General features: G+C 48.9%; 1 protein-coding gene across 1 annotated transcript in view; it reads right to left on the bottom strand.

Moving 5' to 3' along the window:
- AFG1L (AFG1 like ATPase) overlaps positions 1-18,777 on the bottom strand; it is a 350,420-nt gene that overhangs the window by 152,201 nt on the left and 179,442 nt on the right. The window contains exon 7 of the mRNA XM_030195195.1: positions 13,649-13,707. Coding sequence (XP_030051055.1) covers positions 13,649-13,707 — 59 coding nt within the window. The remainder of the gene's footprint in view (positions 1-13,648; positions 13,708-18,777) is intronic.

The raw sequence follows: 18,777 nt of genomic DNA, 5'->3' as shown, positions 1-18,777 counted from the left end.
CACCCTCAAATGTCATACCCACCTCCCTGGCAGCAGTATGCAGGTCCCTGGAGCAGTTGTTAGGGGGTGCAGTGGACTTCAGGCAGATGGACCCAGGCCCATCCCCCCCCTACCTGTTACAATTGTGCTGCTTAATGCTTAGTCGTCCAACCCCCCCAAATCCACTGTACCCACATGTAGGTGCCCCCCTTCACCCCTTAGGGCTATAGTAATGGTGTAGACTTGTGGGCAGTGGGTTTTGAGGGGGATTTGGGGGGCTCAACACACAAGGGAAGGGTGCTATGCACCTGGGAGCTCTTTTACCTTTTTTTTTTTTTTTTTGTAAAAGTGCCCCGGCATGTAGGGGGACCAGTGCACTATGAATCCTGGCCCCTCCCACGAACAAATGCCTTGGATTTATTTGTTTTTGAGCTGGGCACTTTCATTTTCCATTATCGCTGAAAAACAAAAACGCCCAGCTCACAAATTGTCGAATAAAACATGGACGTCTATTTTTTTCCAAAATACGGCTCGGTCCGCCCCTTCACGGACCCGTTCTCGGAGATAAACGCCCATGGAGATAGACGTTTTCGTTCGATTATGCCCCTCCATGTATGTTACTATTAGGTAAAAATAAACACTGTCATTAAAATAGCAAGCAAATAGCTGAAGTATAAAGTTCACGTAGATCTTGATTTTACTCGTCTGTTCTCTTGTGGACGGGACACTACGAATAAAAAGCTGGCGGTTTGTCTACCAAGGAAGCACACAGTGAAACGGAGGCACTCTGTTGAGCAAACCGAGAAGAGAAGAATTTCCTCTGAAGCAGAAAAGTGTCCTTCAAGTCTTAAGGTCCCCAATAGGGAATAATGATCAGAATTTAAAGTAAAGAAAAGGATTAACCAATTTACCAAAATTCTTTCTGAAAAAATAAGCTATGAAGAGGTTTTTTTAGACCTGTGAGGACGTTCGCACTGCATTTTTGTTGAAGTGATAATGACAACAAGCTGAGCATCTGAGGTCTTTTCCTCCTTCCAATAAGTGAAGTAAAATCAGTCAAACTTGCTAATACACATACTTTCATGATAAGGTTCACAAGATTAAACTTGAATTCTCAACCAGGTCACCTCCACCTCTCCTTCCCTTAGTCCATTCTCTCAACCCTCCAACCCCTGCACCCTTTTCTTCCTTTTCTGAAATCACTGAAGAGGAAACTACACATCTTCTTTCCTCCTCGAAATCAACTACCTGTTCCTCTGATCCTATTCCCACCCATCTACTTAACACTATCTCTCCTACTCTCATCCCTTTTATCTGTCATATCCTCAATCTTTCACTTTTCATTGCGACTGTTCCTGATGCCTTCAAACATGCCGTAGTCACACCACTCCTTAAAAAAACCTACCTGTCCTTCCAACTATCGCCCCATCTCCCTCCTCCCTTTTCTATCCAAGATACTTGAACGTGCTGTTCACCGCCATTGCCCTGACTTTCTTTCATCTCAAGCTATTCTTGATCCACTTCAATCTGGCTTTCGCCCCCTTCATTCAACTGAAAAAGCGCTTGCAAAAGTCTCCAATGATCTGTTCCTGGCAAGATCCAAAGGTCTATCCTCATCCTTCTCGATCTATCTGCTGATTTTTAACACTGTTGATCACAGCCTGCTCTTTGATACACTCACTTGGATTTCAGGGCTCTGTTCTTTCCTGGCTTTCTTCTTATCTCTCCCAGCGTACCTTTAGTGTATACTCTAGTGGATCCTCCTCTACTTCTGTCCCACTGTCAGTTGGTGTACCTCAGGGATCTGTCCTGGGACCTCTTCTTTTCTCCATCTATACTTCTCCCCTTGGTACTCTGATCTCATCCCATAGTTTTCAGTATCGTCTTTACGCTGATGACGCCCAGATCTACCTCTCCACACCAGAAATCTCAGCCAAAATCCAGGCCAAAGTATCAGCCTGCCTGTCTGACATTGCTGCCTGGATGTCTCCGCGCCATCTGAAACTAAACATGACCAAGACTGAGCTTCTTATCTTTCCCCCTAAACCAACCTCTCCTCCTCCCTCATTCTCTACTTCTGTGGATAACACTCGCATCCTTCCTGTCTCATCAGCTCGTAACCTTGGGGTCATCTTCGACTCCTCCCTCTCCTTCTCTGCACATATTCAGCAGACTGCTAAAACCTGTCCTTTCTTTCTCTATAATATCAGCAAAATTCGCCCTTTCCTTTCTGAGCACACTACTAGAACCTTCATCCACACTCTTATCACCTCTCGCTTAGACTATTGCAACTTGCTTCTCACAGGTCTTCCACTTAGCCATCTCTCTCCTCTTCAATCTGTTCAAAATTATGCTGCACGACGAATATTCCGCCAGTGTCGCTATGCTCATATTAGCCCTCTCCTCAAGTCACTTCACTGGCTTCCTATCCGTTTCCGCATACAGTTCAAACTCCTCTTATCGACCTATAAGTGCATTCACTCTGCAGCTCCTCAGTACCTCTCCACTCTCATCTCTCCCTACATTCCTCCCCGTGAACTCCGTTCACGGGGTAAATCTCTCTTATCTGCACCCTTCTCCTCCACCACTAACTCCAGACTCCGTTCCTTTTATCTGCACCATATACCTGGAATAGACTTCCTGAGCTGATACATCAAGCTCCAACTCTGGCCGTCTTCAAATGTAAGCTAAAAGCCCACCTTTTTGATACTGCTTTTAACTCCTAACCCTTACTCACTTGTTCAGAACCCTTATTTTATCATCCTCACTTTAATATTCCCTTATCTCTTGTTTGTCCTGTTTGTCTGTCCTAATTAGATTGTAAGCTCTGTCGAGCAGGGACTGTCTCTTCATGTTCAAGTGTACAGTGCTGCGTACATCTAGTAGCGCTATAGAAATGATAAGTAGTAGTAGTAGTATGTAGAGAATTGTTTTCTGAAAGATATATGCCATATAGCATTTTCAATCATAAATTGATAATGAATGTGACTGTTGGTCAGACTGGATGAACCATGCAGGTCTTTATCTGTCATCATTTATTTACCACTAGTCAAAAAGGCCCGTTTCTGACACAAATGAAACGGGCGCTAGCAAGGTTTTCCTCGGCTCCTCTGCAGCCACCCATGTCCAGCGACCCTCCTCTCCCCCTGTAGCCACCCATGTCCAGCGACCCTCCTCTCCCCCTGCGCCCACTGCAGCCACCCATGTCCAGCAAACCTCCTCTCTCCCCTGCCCCCCTCCTACCACCCATGTCCAGTGACCCTCCTCTCTCTCCTGCCCCCCCTCCAGCCACCCATGTCCAGCGACCCTCCTCTCTCCCCTGCCCCCCCTCCAGCTACCCATGTCCAGCGACCCTCCTCTGGACATGGATCAGCTGTGAGGCATGTTTTTTTCCCCCAGGTTCTGAAGTTGACATCATAATGGCTATGGTGATGTCAGCCTGATCTACAGAGCCTAGCAGACCAACTCGGAATGAGCCATGGTCCCAGGCAGCAAGTCAGAATGTTGGAGGTGAGAATTATTATATAGGATGTTATTATGTTAATATGTTACTAGGGGCTCCTTTTACTAAGGTGTGCTAATGGATTTAGTGTACACTAAATGCTAAGAAGCGCACAGTAACATAGTAAATGATGACAGAAAAGACATGCGTGGTCCAGCCAATCTGACCAACAGTCACATTCATTATCAATTATGATTGAACAACATTATCACGTAAATAACAACATCTTCTTATGTAAAGACCGAAGCAAAGAATTCACTGTTTCTCCACTATGGCCTTGTCATCCCTGAGTACCCCTTTTGATCCTTACTGCTACTACTATTTAGCATTTCTATAGCGCTACAAGGCGTACGCAACGCTGCAAAACATGATCTTCATGATCTGTGAGGACATACACTAACTGAAACCAGGTGTAAATCCTGGCACACAAGTTGGACACATATCTGCAGTATTCTATAATATTGCTCGCAATTTCCCCGAATGCCACTGATCCGCCCGTACCCCTCCCATGGGAACGCCCCCTTTGCAGTTGTGTGCTATCCTATAACTGGGCGTGTAAGTGTATATGTTAATATAAATTAACATATGCATCCAGCTTCTCCTGCATAAGCACGCAGCTATGGAATGCATTACCACTCGCCGTGAAAAAAATACACGACCTAACTAACTTTCGGAGATCACTGAAGACCAGCCTGTTCAACAAGGCATACCACATTGATCCATCCTAATACCAGACAACGAAACTCAAGCCAGAACAGGATAAAACCTAATTCTCTATACTCGACTACCAAGGACTATTCTTCCCGCATGAACTTTAACGCAATACCACTTTATCTCTCATTCCGAATATGTACTCTTTATACTTGACTGCTTAATCTACTATGTCAATCATGATCTTTAATGTAATACCACTTGTATCTCTCACTCCGGAAATGGCGATCGCCATGACAGAACAATGTAAGTCACATTGAGCCTACAAATAGGTGGGAAAATGTGGGATACAAATACAACAAATAAATAAATAAATTTCCACACCAATCTGCCGTTTGAACCTCGTTTCCGTGCCTAGCATCCATTGGAATGCGTTTTCATACCAAATGTTGGGCACTGAATTATAGAATTCGCCACTTAAGGCCTAAGCGTAGCAGCACAGTCATGTGCCCCATTCTTGGCATAAAAATTTGGCTGCACAGTTTGATCATAGCCATTTTCCATGTGTAAAACACGCTTTCCATGCAGAAATTGTTTTGATAAATTACACTCTAAAAAACAAAACAAAAAAAACCGAAGAAAGCTGGCAATTCCCATGTAATAAAATTTTTTCAAAAGATTAGCTACTATGAATGAGACAGGCGTGTATTTGACTGGCTCCACTGACCAACGAGAGCGGAGGCAACCCTGCACAATATTGCAGCGTGGAAAATGTATTCTTCTGACTTGCAAAGGTAGAGAGAGCTTTATCGCACCAGGCTCTGTCAGGTGACATCACCCATTTGTGAGGATTTACTGTCCCGTTTGTCCTTGGAGAAATAGTGCAAAGTAATTAGGACCTGAATCAAGAAATAGAATTATTACAAAAAGAAAAGAAAATCTTTTATTCAAAACATTTAGAAAATCAAATGGCATGGCAGAGGCTGGCTGGGAATTAATAAGACACTTGAGGAGATGAAATACATCTGTGTAAATAAGAGAAACATTTAAGAAATCTAAAGTGCGCATAAATTGTCATTAGAAAGGTAAGAAAGCTATAGAAATATTCTCATGCAACCTAGACCAGAAACACAGACATTTAATGGTCAATATTCAAAAGCCCTTATCCATATAACCGCACCTACTATCCGGATAACTGCTACTGACTGGTATATTCAGAAGCACTATCCGGATATTGCTTCTGAATATCCCTACAGATTGTCTCTGAGCTATGTGGATGATGAGACGGTGGAGTGGCGCATGGGAGGAGCCAGAGTAATTTCTAGAACTTATCTGTTGTGTAGCCAGCCTCTGGTCACTTTTAGTCAGTGAGTACCTGGCCCTAGTGGGGGTGGGGGGGGGGTGGGAAGGTGGCTGAGGAAGGCAATGGTAAACCTATACGTTTATACACTATACACTACCTTCTTGGTAAACATTCAAGGCAATTTACAATATACATACATAATAAAATTAGGGCTGCATTTCAATCAAAAATTTTAACTGCGCGATTAAAAATTATTAACTATGATTAATCGCAAGATTTGAAGGATCAGTATCTCTCCCTCCCTCCCTCTTGCACTGTCCTCTTCCCACCAACTCCCCCAGGGCCAACATCTCTCCTTATCCCTTCTCCCTCCCTCCTCTTGCTGTCTAGCATCTGTTTCTTCACTCCGCTCTAGGTCCAACACTGCTTCCTCTCTTTTTCCTCCCTCCCCTCTGGCTCCCCACTCTGGGTATAACATGTTTCCATCTCTCTTCCTTCTATTTCTTCCATTGTCTAGCTTCTCTCTTTCTATCCCCTGCACCTCCGTCCAACATCGCTCCCCTTCCATCTTACCTTCCCCTCCCATTGTCCAGTACCTCTCACCCCCCCCCCCCCCCGTGTGACCAGTCCAGTATTTCTTCCTCCTCTTCTCCTGACCACTCGTGGTTCGGCATCTCACCCTCTCTCTTGGCCATACTTTAAAACAGGCCTTTTAGAGGGAAGCAGCAGAGCAGCGATACAGGGACGCTGCCTACAACTTGCTCCAGAGCTTCTCTTCTGACTCATTCTGCCCTTGCAGAAACAGGAAGCTGCATCAGAGGGGGCGGGATGGGTCAAAAGGGAAGACACAGAGCAGGTCCATTCTACTGACTGTGCTGCTATTCCAAATGCCAAGCTTGAGTCTTTGGCATCCCTCTCCTCAGCAGAAGGGGCTACCACATTTTCTCTTGGCATCTCAGGTGCCACCACTGAGGGCTCCAGTAGGCGAAGCGGCAGAGGTATTTGATTAGAGGGTGACAGAGATATTTCCCCCAATGACGGGGACTCTCCCTGTGTCTCCCATCCAGCGGGGGTTTCCCGACTCTGTGCTCGCCTGTTTACAGAGCACGAAAGAATGAGCTAGAAGGGTCGAGGAGGCCTCAGGAAGAAAGACTCTAACCTTTCTTTTATGCTTCAGTGGCATAATGACAAAGGAAAAAGGCCAAGTAAAGCGGTTTCTCATGCATTCTCTCTGTCGGCCATCTTGCTCCCGGCACTTAAATGTTATAAGTACATAAGTAATGCCACACTGGGAAAAGACTGGGAAAAGACCCATAAACTTCTCAGCCGACTCCGGGAGCCGCGTCGGGTTTGCCGACTCCGGGAGCCGCGTCGGGGGACGGTTTGGGCTCTCCATCGTTGCGGCTTGGCTGCGGCTGTGAGGCGGCCGCGTGCGGTCGGGCACCGAGTTCGCCGAGTCCGGGGCGAGTCCGGCCGCCCGTTCCCCGGCAGGAACTGCCCGGGCCGTGTCGGGTGAGAGCACTGTGTGACCCGGGTGAGCTGAGCAAGCTCGCCCGTGGCCTCGTGGTGCGCACCCGAACTCGTGGCGCGGCCCGACCCAACCGGCGGTCCAGACTCCAAGGGGCCCACCGCGGCGCTTCTGGCGACTGTGGATGCAGGCTGCGGGCCTGGTCCGGGGTTGCCTCTGGCGCTGCTTGCACTGGCCGAGGATCTCTCAATCTTCCGGCGGCCCGACGCCCACGCTGCCCGTCCTCCCGCGGCCTCCCCCCATCGCGGGGTCCTCGGGGCGGGGTACTGCGCTCCACGGCCCATGCGCCTTACTGCTCTGCTTCTGAGTGCGGCTGCCCAGCTACTCCAGTTTGCCCCAGTCCACCCTCCCCGGCTTCTCCCTGCTTGCTGCTCCAGTCCACCGGCTCCAGCTTTTCCCCTGCTGGCTCCGGGCTGCTCATCTGCTCCAGTGCCTTCCAGCCCGCCTGATGCTCCTTGCCTGCTGCTGTCCATCTTCACCAGCGTGTTCCAGCTTGTTCCATCCATCTGATCCCAGCTTGTCCCAGTCCACAGATCCAGCCTTCCCTCTGCTGTCCAGTCCGCTGATCCAGCTTTCTCCCTGCGTGTCCCAGTCCTTCGACTCCAGTGTGTTCCAGTCTGCAGATCCAGCGTGTTCCAGTCCATCGACTCCAGCGTGTTCCGACTATCAGCTCCACTGTGTTCAAGTCCGCCTGATCCAGCTTCTCACTGTTTGCTCCAGTCCACTGGCTCCAGCAGGATCCAGCTCATTCCAGTGCTCCTGATCCACCTTGTTCCAGTCCGCCGTTCCAGCCTTCCCCCTGCCTGTTCCAGTCCATCGGCTCCAGCGTGTCCCGGTCCGCCTGACCAGCTTCTCCCTGCTTGCTCCAGTCATTCCGCTCCAGCGTGTTCAAGCTTGTTCCAGTCCTCCTGATCCCAGTTTGTTCCAGTCCGCCTGATCCAACTTCTCCCTGCTTGCTCCAGTCAATCCGCTCTTCCTGGTGTCCCAGTTTGTTCCAATTCGCCTGACTCAGCTCCCCCCGCTTGTTCCAGTCCATCGGCTCCAGCGTGTCCAGCCCGCCTGTTCCAGTTCATCGGCTCCAGCGTGTTCCAGCCCGCCTGATCCAGCCAGCGTGTTCCAGCTCGTTCCAGTTCTCCTGAGCCCAGCTCGTTCCAGCCCGCCTGATCCCTCCAGTCTATCGGCTCCAGTGTGTTCCAGTCTGCCCGATTCAGCCTCTTCCGTCTTGCCCCAGTCCACCGGATCCAGCGTGTCCAGCTAGTTCCAGCCGCCGATCCAGCCTTCCCCCTGCTGTCCATCAACTCCAGTGTGTTCCAGCCTGCCTGACCCAGCCTCTCCTTGCTTACTCCGATCCTTCTGCTCCAGCGTGTTCCAGCTCGTTCCAGTCTTCCTGAGCCCAGCTTGTCCGTCTGCTCATCCTGACTCAGTTCATCTGTTCCTGCTCGTTCCAGCCTGCCCATCTGTTCCTGCCTATTCCGGCTTGTTCCTGCTTGCATCAGCTTGCCAGCCTGCCCATCATCTGTTCCTGCCTACTCCGGCTTGTTCCTGCTTGCCTCGGCTTGTTCCTGCTTGCTCCAAACCATCTGCCTGTTAACAAATCAAGTAGCCTGCCTGCCTGCTTGCGAGCCTCGCAGCCATTGACTTACCTACCTACCTGCTAGCCTATCAGCCATTGACTTACCTAATCACCAACCCAAAACCTAGCGTCAAGCCCTATCTATCTGCTTAACATCTCATTCATTACATAGGCACCCATTAACACCTGTTAACTGCTTAACACCTCATTCACCATACAGTCACCTGTTACACCTCACTCACCACCTATGACCCCTGTCCATGTTCTCTTCCTTGCCCTGTCCCTTCCTAATCTTCTTTCCCCCCCACTCCCACTGTCTACCATTAGAACTACCTGCTGCCCTCCCAGCCTGCCCGCCACCGCAATACCCTATTCACCTCCGTCCCTCACCTCACCATCCCTCTTGTCCCCATCCTCCTTTCTAGCTCTCAACCTTCGGCACTTCCTTCCTGCCATTAACCCATCCCCTTTCCTCCTAAGTACACCCCATCTTCGTCGCCTCCGTCGCCCGACCTCCCCCACCCTCCTCCGTACTCTCTTGCTCCTCCTCCTGCTATCCGCGGGAGACATCAACCCTAATCTAGGTCCCCCTCACCTGTCCCCGTCCTATCCCTGCGAACGATCCCGGGACGTCTCCAATCTCGTCTCTATTCCCCTCCTTCCCCCCTCCTCCCTCCCCTTCTCATGCGCTTTGTGGAATGCCCACTCAGTCTGCAACAAACTGCCTCTCACCCACGATCTCTTTATCTCTCGCTCCCTTCAACTGCTCGCCCTAACCGAAACCTGGATCTCCCCGGAAGACTCTGCCTCAGTTGCAGCCCTCTGCCATGGGGGCTATCTCTTCTCCCACACGCCCCGCCCAGTTGGCCACGGCGGAGGTGTTGGGCTATTACTCTCACCCTCCTGTAGTTTCCAACCCCTCCACCTTCCGCAGTCTCACTGCTTCTCATCCTTTGAAGCCCATTCCATCCGGCTATTCCACCCATTACCACTCAGAGTGGCAGTCATTTACCGCCCCCCTGATAAATCCTTCCCTTCCTTCCTTACCGACTTCGATGCTTGGCTCTCTGTCTTTCTTGACCCCTCATCTCCGTCCCTCATTCTCGGAGACTTTAACGTACATGCTGATGACCTATCCGACCCCCATGCTTCTAAGTTCCTCACCCTAACATCCTCCTTCAACCTCCAGCTGTGCTCCACCACCCCTACTCACCGTGACGGCCATTGTCTTGACCTCGTCCTCTCCTCCTCCGGCTCACCCTCCAATTTCCACGTCTCAGCTCTTCCTCTCTCCGACCATCACCTGATCACATTCACACTTCTTCACCCCCCCCCCTTCACCCCGTCCAACTTTAACCACCACCTCCAGGAACCTCCAGGCTAGTGACCCCTCCACCTTATCATCTACTATCTCTAATCTCCTCCCCTCCATCACGTCCTCCGCAACTGTCGACAAAGCGGTCTCCGCTTACAATACCGCTCTCTCCTCTGCATTGGATACCCTCGCACCTTCAATCTCCCGTCCCACAAAACGCACCAATCCCCAGCCCTGGCTGACTCCTTGCATCCGTCACCTTCGCTCCTGCACCCGATCCGCTGAGCGCCTCTGGAGGAAATCTCGTACCCTTCCAGACTTCCTCCACTACAAATTCATGCTATCCTCCCTCCACTCCTCCCTATTCCGTGCAAAACAGGACTATTACACCCAATTGACCAATTCTCTCAGCTCCAACCCTCGTCGTCTCTTCACCACCCTTAACTCCCTCCTAAAAGTGCCCCCCCGCTCCTACTCCCCCCACTCTCTCTCCTCAATCACTGGCCGACTACTTCCGCGACAAAGTGCAAAAAATCAACCTTGAGTTCACGACCAAGCCACCACCTCCTCTTCACCCTCTAACCCTCTCCCCCATCCAACCTACCCAGGTCTCTTTCTCCTCCTTCCCTGAGATCACCGAGGATGAAACTTCCCGCCTTCTTTCCTCCTCGAAATGCACCACCTGTTCCTCTGATCCCATCCCCACCAACCTACTCAACACCATCTCCCATACCGTCACCCCCGCCATCTGTCGCATCCTCAACCTCTCTCTCTCCACTGCAACTGTCCCCGACACCTTCAAGCACGCCGTTGTCACACCTCTCCTCAAAAAACCTTCACTTGACCCTACCTCCCCCTCCAACTACCGCCCCATTTCTCTTTTACCCTTCCTTTCAAAAATACTTGAGTGCGCCGTTCATAGCCGCTGCCTTGATTTTCTCTCCTCTCACGCCATCCTCGATCCACTTCAATCCGGTTTTCGCCCTCTGCACTCGACTGAAACGGCACTCTCTAAACTTTGCAATGACCTGCTCCTGGCCAAATCCAGAGGTCACTACTCCATCCTCATCCTCCTCGATCTTTCCGCCGCGTTTGACACTGTCAATCATGACTTACTTCTTGCCACGCTGTCCTCTTTTGGGTTCCAAGGCCCTGTCCTCTCATGGTTCTCCTCTTATCTCTCCCACCGCACCTTCAGGGCACACTCCCATGGATCTTCCTCCACTCCCATCCCACTATCTGTTGGAGTTCCCCAGGGTTCTGTCCTTGGACCCCTTCTCTTCTCAATCTACACCTCTTCACTGGGCTCGCTGATCTCGTCTCATGGTTTTCAGTATCATCTTTATGCTGATGCTTTATGCTGATGACACCCAGCTATACCTCTCCACACCTGACATCACTGCGGAGACTCAGGCCAAGGTATCGGCCTGTTTATCCGACATTGCGACATGGATGTCCAACCGCCACCTGAAGCTGAACATGTCCAAGACCGAGCTCCTTGTCTTTCCTCCTAAACCCACTTCTTCTCTTCCTCCATTCTCTTTCTCTGTTGATAACACCCTCATCCTCCCCGTCCCATCTGCCCGCAACCTCGGAGTCACCTTCGACTCCTCCCTCTCCTTCTCTGCGCATATCCAACAGACTGCCAAGACCTGTCGCTTCTTCCTCCTCAATATCAGCAAAATTCGCCCTTTCCTCTCTGAGCATACCACCGGCCTCCCACTCTGCCATCTATCCCCCCTTCAATCCATTCAGAACGCTGCTGCACGTCTTATATTCCGCCAAAACCGTTATACTCACACCACCCCTCTCCTCAAATCACTTCATTGGCTTCCGATCAGATATCGCATACAATTCAAGCTCCTCCTCCTTACCTACAAATGCACTCAGGCCGCGGCTCCTCACTACCTCTCCACCCTCATCTCCCCCTATGTTCCCGCCCGCAACCTCCGCTCACAGGACAAAGCCCTTCTCTCAGTACCCTTCTCCACTACTGCCAACTCCAGGCTCCGCTCATTCTGCCTTGCCTCACCCTATGCCTGGAATAATCTTCCTTTACCCATACGCCAGGCCCCCTCCCTACCCATCTTCAAATCTCTGCTTAAAACTCACCTCTTCAATGCTGCCTTCGGCGCCTAACCGCTCGAGAAATATAAAATACCTCAATCTATCCACCCTATCAGATTAACTGTTCACTCGTCCTCTAGATTGTTCACTTGTCCTTAGTTTGTTCTCTTGTCGTTTAGATTGTAAGCTCTTTGAGCAGGGACTGTCCTTCTATGTTTGAATTGTACAGCGCTGCGTAACCCTAGTAGCGCTTTAGAAATGATTGTTGTTGTTGTTGTTGTTCAGCCCTCATTTATGTTTCTAAGATCACAAAGATAGCTGATTATGCGCCAGCCTGAAAAAAGTCAATATTATATGTGTTTATTTTTCTAAAATGGATGTTTATGCTGCAAATCCCATCCCCCTATCCATTTCTCCGTATTTTAGAACATGTTCTACGTCAGCAGATTCTGTTCGAAAATACTGGTGAAACTTGAGACAAACTGACCTGCACATCTCAATTCCTACAACTGTCTTTCTTTATTAGAATGTATTGACCACCTTTTTGGAAGGAATTCACTCAAGGTGGTGTACAGCAAGAAGAAATCAAACATGAGCAATAAACTTATCTAAACTGGAGCTAAATATGTTCTGTCTATTTTTATAGAAGCCACAAAATGAAAACCCAAGAACACAAATTTCAGATAAACTCTTTCAACATTTAAACTATATAAAGTCAAGAATTGAATATCGTCATCTGCAAAAAGATGTGTGCTTGTCCCCCCTCCAAATCACTGACCGCTCAGAATGTCTACAAGTGCTTGTCCTGGTTGCTTTTCACAAGCTGCAATCTTGATGATCCCACATTGTTTTTATTGAGGGGCACCAGCAATCCCTTTTTGCATGGGCAATGCAACTAGCTAAGTTTTGCGTGCTTTCCTGCTCTCCCTTCAGTCTCAAATAACAAAAAATTACAAGAAGGAAAACAAAAAAAGTAATTAAGAATGTTAAAAAAAGGGGGAGGGGGAGAGGGACGACCTCCAATATAGAGAGAAAATAGAAAAATAATAAAAATTGATTACAGTTCAAAGGAACAGCTGATAAAAGTATTTGACATTGGGTTCTAAAAGAATAATTCAGATTAGCTTTCATTTATTCAAATGTATACAAATGTGCTCCTGAAACGCTGCTGAATTTCAAAAAAACATTGCCACAGAAGAATGTGGGCCTTGCCTACAATGAAATTAATCTGTTCTAGCAGTTTTGTCCTAACACGCACGTTTTTCTCCTGGTCGCTGTGTGATCAGCAACAACACTATAGAGAAACCACTGAAGGAAGGGACAGCGAGTTTACATATAGGTAAAACCTGCAGGCACTGAGCCATAAACCTCTGGCACACAGGAATTAAATTAAATGCATTCAATTACGCACTACAAAAAAAAAAAAGAAACCAGAGTAAAGTGATTTCAAATAACGCATTTCAGAAAGCCATTTTCTATGCATTTTCCTTTTCAGAGGTTATCAGATGTTGCACCTTATTTAGCTTGTTCACTGACGTTTGAGCATAAAAGATGTTTTAAAAAAAAAGTTAGATTTTTCCCCTCCACTCTAGTTCCATTTGCTGTGGCCCTACAGTAATTAAAAGGATGCAATTCTTCTTGGAGACAAGATCAAAGCGATCCTACACAGGCTCTGATTAGCAATATGAAAGACCAAATAGGAGAAGCATTCAGAAAGTCACTTTCCTTACCTTCAGCACAGCAATGAACGGTACAAAGTTAGACCTCTGGAGCCCATTTTTATACAGGTCTGAAAGAGAAAATGAGTATTAGCTTGGCTGCTCAGCGTTGCTAAGAATGCTAGCTAGTCTGTTAGTCCCAGCAAATAAAGCCCTGGGGCTGATAAAAGGATAAAGGAGAAGAAGAAAAGATGAACTGAAATTGATTTCCATTCATTTGCAACCTTAGCCAGTGGCAGAAAGGAAGGTACATTAGAAGGCACTGAATGACCCAATACTTAACTCTGTAATGAGAAGCTAAGAGTAATTTTAACACGAGACAAACACTTTTATATGATTATTTCACTGCTCTGTCTAGGAAATATGCTTTATTTGCTCGTATGGAAAATCTAACAGAAACAAAAAATAAAACATTAGTTCAATATAGCTGTGTATAACGAAATGTCAGAATAACGAAGCCCGAGAACACAGGCGCAGGAGCTAGGTTTTAATCTGAGAATTGTTATTATTATTATTTATTACATTTGTATCCCACATTATCCCACCTCTTTGCAGGCTCAATGTGGCTTACAATTCATCGTGGATACTGGAAATAGAAGAGTAAACATTTGGTTTACAGGGGCGTAGCCAGACACCCAATTTTGGGTGGGCCTGGGCCCAAGATGGGTGGGCAGAAGAACCTCGCCCCGTTCCACAGGTGATTTGGTCTCTCCTTCTCTCGCCTGCATGCCATATGATCTCTCAAACATCCCCCCTCTCCCGTATACCTTTTAAATAGCAGATTTTCACCAGCAGCGAGCAGCAACTAATACACACTGCTCCGGTCGGCCCCACACCCTTCCCTCTGATGCAACTTCCTGTTTCCGCCTAGGCAGAAATACATCAGAGGGAAGGCTGTGGGGCCGGTGTGAGCAGTATGTTTGTCACTGCTCACTGCAGGAGAAGATCTGCTACTTACAAGGTATGCAGGGGGGACACTTGTTGGGAGTTTTCAGCTGGTGGGGCTTGGAGATCCCTGCCAGCCACATCATAAGTATGCTGCTACTGGGTGGGCCTGAACCCAAAGTGGGTGGGCCTGGGCCCACCCAAGCCCACCCTTGGCTACGCCACTGGTTTTACAGAAAGCTTTGGGTACATGATGGTGAAATACATGATAGTGTTAGAGCAAAGACATTAAAGAGCATAAAGAACATATCTGGATATCTTAAAGAATGAACAGTTACACGTGTTGATCTTTGTGGTATATTCTGTCGAAGAGATAAGTATTCAGCAGTTTGCGGAAGTTGGTCATTTCATAGACCGTTTTCAGGCTGCGTGGCAGCGCGTTCCAGAACTGTGTGCTTGTATAGGAGAAAGTTGATGCATGCATTAATTTGTATTTCAAGCCTTTACACATGGGAGTCTGAAGATTGGGGAATGTGCGAGAGGATTTTTTCGCGTTTCTGGGTGGTAGTTCTATTAGGTCTGACATGTAGGCTGGGGGCGTCACCATGGATGATTTTATGGACCAAGGTACAGAGTTTGAACGTGATGCGTTCTTTGAGTGGGAGCCAGTGTAGTTTTTCGTGTAGGGGTTTTGCGCTTTCGTATTTTGGTTTGCCGAATATAAGTCTGGCTGCTGTGTTCTGGGCTGTCTGGAGTTTTTTGAGTATTTGCTCTTTGCAGCCGGCGTAGAGTGAGTTACAGTAGTCCAGATGACTAAGTACCAATGATTGTACCAGGTTGCGGAAGACATTCCTTGGGAAAAATAGTCTGACTCTTTTTAATTTCCACATTGAGTGAAACATCTTTTTAGTTATGTTTTTCGCATGATTCTCAAGTGTTAGGTGTCGGTCAATGGTGACTCCGAGAATTTTTAGGGTGTCCGAAATATCAAATTGGAATTTATTCAGGTGACTGGAATTGCTCCATTCCAGTTCTTATAGAAACAAAATGCTAATCTACTCCGACTGGTCGGGAAAAGTGTGTTTTCCGCGTTGACCTATTGAAAGAAACGAGAGTCTAAACCTTAAATTATTAATAATCTATGGGTGAATGTTCACATCCAAACGAGGTGGAAAAGATTTGAACCAGGGAAATATAGTGAGTCCAGTCCAGCTGTCAATGGTTTGAGTTTAATTTGAGGCCTGTATTTATTTATTTTCATTTATACAATTCCCCAAATCTCTAAGAAATTATATAATCTTTAAAAATATACACTACCTCAACTCTGATAATCCACTTCCCTCTTCCCCACACATGGATCAGGTTCCCCCATCCCTTGCTGGTAATATTTACTTTCATGTTAAGAGGTAGGGTATGATACATACCTGTAGCAGTTGTTCTCCGAGGACAGCAGGCTGATTGTTCTCACGACTGGGTTGACGTCCGCGGCAGCCCCCACCAACCGGAAGAAGCTTCGCGGGACGGTCGGCACGCAGGCCACGCCCACCGCGCATGCGCGGCCGCCTTCCCGCCCGTGCGCGACCGCTCCCGCCAGTTGAATGACAAGCAATAAAATATGAAACACACAACTCCAAAGGGGAGGAGGGAGGGTAGGTGAGAACAATCAGCCTGCTGTCCTCGGAGAACAACTGCTACAGGTATGTATCATACCCTTTCTCCGAGGACAAGCAGGCTGCTTGTTCTCACGACTGGGGTATCCCTAGCTCTCAGGCTCACTCAAAACAATAACCCAGGTCAATTGAACCTCGCAACGGCGAGGGTACAACAGAAATTGACCTACGAAGAACAACTAACTGAGAGTGCAGCCTGACCAGAATAAATTCGGGTCCTGGAGGGTGGAGTTGGATTTACACCCCAAACAGATTCTGCAACACCGACTGCCCGAACCGACTGTCGCGTCGGGTATCCTGCTGGAGGCAGTAATGAGATGTGAATGTGTGGACAGATGACCACGTCGCAGCCTTGCAGATCTCTTCAATAGTGGCTGACTTCAAGTGGGCCACCGACGCTGCCATGGCTCTGACACTATGAGCCGTGACATGACCCTCAAGAGCCAGCCCAGCCTGGGCGTAAGTGAAGGAAATGCAATCTGCTAGCCAATTGGAGATGGTGCGTTTCCCGACAGCGACCCCTAGCCTGTTAGGGTCGAAAGAAATAAACAATTGGGCGGACTGTCTGTTGGGCTGTGTCCGCTCCAAGTAGAAGGCCAATGCTCTCTTGCAGTCCAATGTGTGCAACTGACGTTCAGCAGGGCGGGTATGCGGCCTGGGGAAGAATGTTGGCAAGACAATTGACTGGTTAAGATGGAACTCCGACACCACCTTCGGCAGAAACTTTGGGTGAGTGCGGAGCACTACTCTGTTGTGATGAAATTTAGTATATGGAGCATGAGCTACTAGGGCTTGAAGCTCACTGACCCTACGAGCTGAAGTAACTGCCACCAAGAAAATGACCTTCCAGGTCAAGTACTTCAGATGGCAGGTATTCAGTGGCTCAAAAGGAGGTTTCATCAGCTGGGTGAGGACGACGTTGAGATCCCATGACACAGTAGGAGGCTTGATAGGGGGCTTTGACAAAAGCAAGCCTCTCATGAATCGAACGACTAAAGGCTCTCCAGAGATGGCTTTACCTTCCACACGATAATGGTAAGCACTAATCGCACTAAGGTGATTCCTTACTGAGTTGGTCTTGAGGCCAGACTCTGATAAGTGCAGAAGGTATTCAAGCAGGTTCTGTGCAGGGCAAGAACGAGGTTCTAGGGCCTTGCTCTCACACCAAACGACAAACCTCCTCCACTTGAAAAAGTAACTCTTTTTAGTGGAATCCTTCCTAGAGGCAAGCAAGACCCGGGAGACACCCTCAGACAGACCCAACGCAGCGAAGTCTACGCCCTCAACATCCAGGCCGTGAGAGCCAGGGATTGAAGGTTGGGGTGCAGCAACGCTCCGTCGTTCTGCGAAATGAGAGTCGGAAAACACTCCAATCTCCACGGTTCTTCGGAGGACAACTCCAGAAGAAGAGGGAACCAGATCTGACGGGGCCAAAAGGGCGCTATCAGAATCATGGTGCCGCGGTCTTGCTTGAGCTTCAGTAAGGTCTTCCCCACCAAAGGTATGGGAGGATAAGCATACAGAAGGCCGGTCCCCCAATGAAGGAGAAAGGCATCTGACGCTAGCCTGCCGTGTGTCTGAAGTCTGGAACAGAACAGAGGCAGCTTGTGGTTGGTCTGAGAGGCGAAAAGATCCATCGAGGGGGTGCCCCACTCTCGGAAGATCTTGCGTACCACTCTGGAATGGAGCGACCACTCGTGCGGTTGCATGACTCTGCTCAGTCTGTCGGCCAGACTGTTGTTTACGCCTGCCAGGTACGTGGCTTGGAGAAGCATGCCGAACCGACACGCCCAACGCCACATACCGACGGCTTCCTGACACAGGGGGCGAGATCCGGTGCCCCCCTGCTTGTTGACGTAATACATTGCAACCTGATTGTCTGTCCGAATTTGGATAATTTGGCAGGACAGCCGATCTCTGAAAGCCTTCAGTGCGTTCCAGATCGCTCGGAGCTCCAGGAGGTTGATCTGCAGATCCTTTTCCTGGAGGGACCACAGACCCTGGGTGTGAAGCCCATTGACATGGGCTCCCCACCCCAGGCGAGATGCATCCGTCGTCAGCACTTTCGTGGGCTGCGGAATTTGGAATGGACGTCCCAGGGTCAAATTGGTCCGTATGGTCCACCAGAGCAGTGAAGTGCGGCAACTGGTGGAGAGGCGGATGACATCCTCTAGATTCCCGGTGGCTTGGAACCACTGGGAAGCTAGGGTCCATTGAGCAGATCTCATGTGAAGACGAGCCATGGGAGTCACATGAACTGTGGAGGCCATATGACCCAGAAGTCTCAACATCTGCCGAGCTGTGATCTGCTGAGACGCTCTGGTCTGCGAAGCCAGGGCCAAGAGATTGGTGGCCCTCGCTTCGGGAAGGTAGGCCTGAGCCGTCTGGGAATTCAGCAGCGCTCCTATGAATTCCAGAGACTGAGTTGGCTGGAGATGGGACTTTGGGTAATTTATCACAAACCCCAGCAGCTCCAGAAGTTGAATAGTGCACTGCATGGACCGGAGGGCTCCGGCCTCCGAGGTGTTCTTGACCAGCCAATCGTCGAGATATGGGAACACGTGCACTCCCAGCTTGCGTAGGTAG

This window comes from Microcaecilia unicolor, chromosome 3, assembly GCF_901765095.1.
Source record: "Microcaecilia unicolor chromosome 3, aMicUni1.1, whole genome shotgun sequence".
NCBI lineage: Eukaryota > Metazoa > Chordata > Amphibia > Gymnophiona > Siphonopidae > Microcaecilia > Microcaecilia unicolor.
The sequence above is the reverse complement of the archived record's forward strand: the minus strand, read 5'-3'. Positions and strand labels throughout refer to the sequence as shown.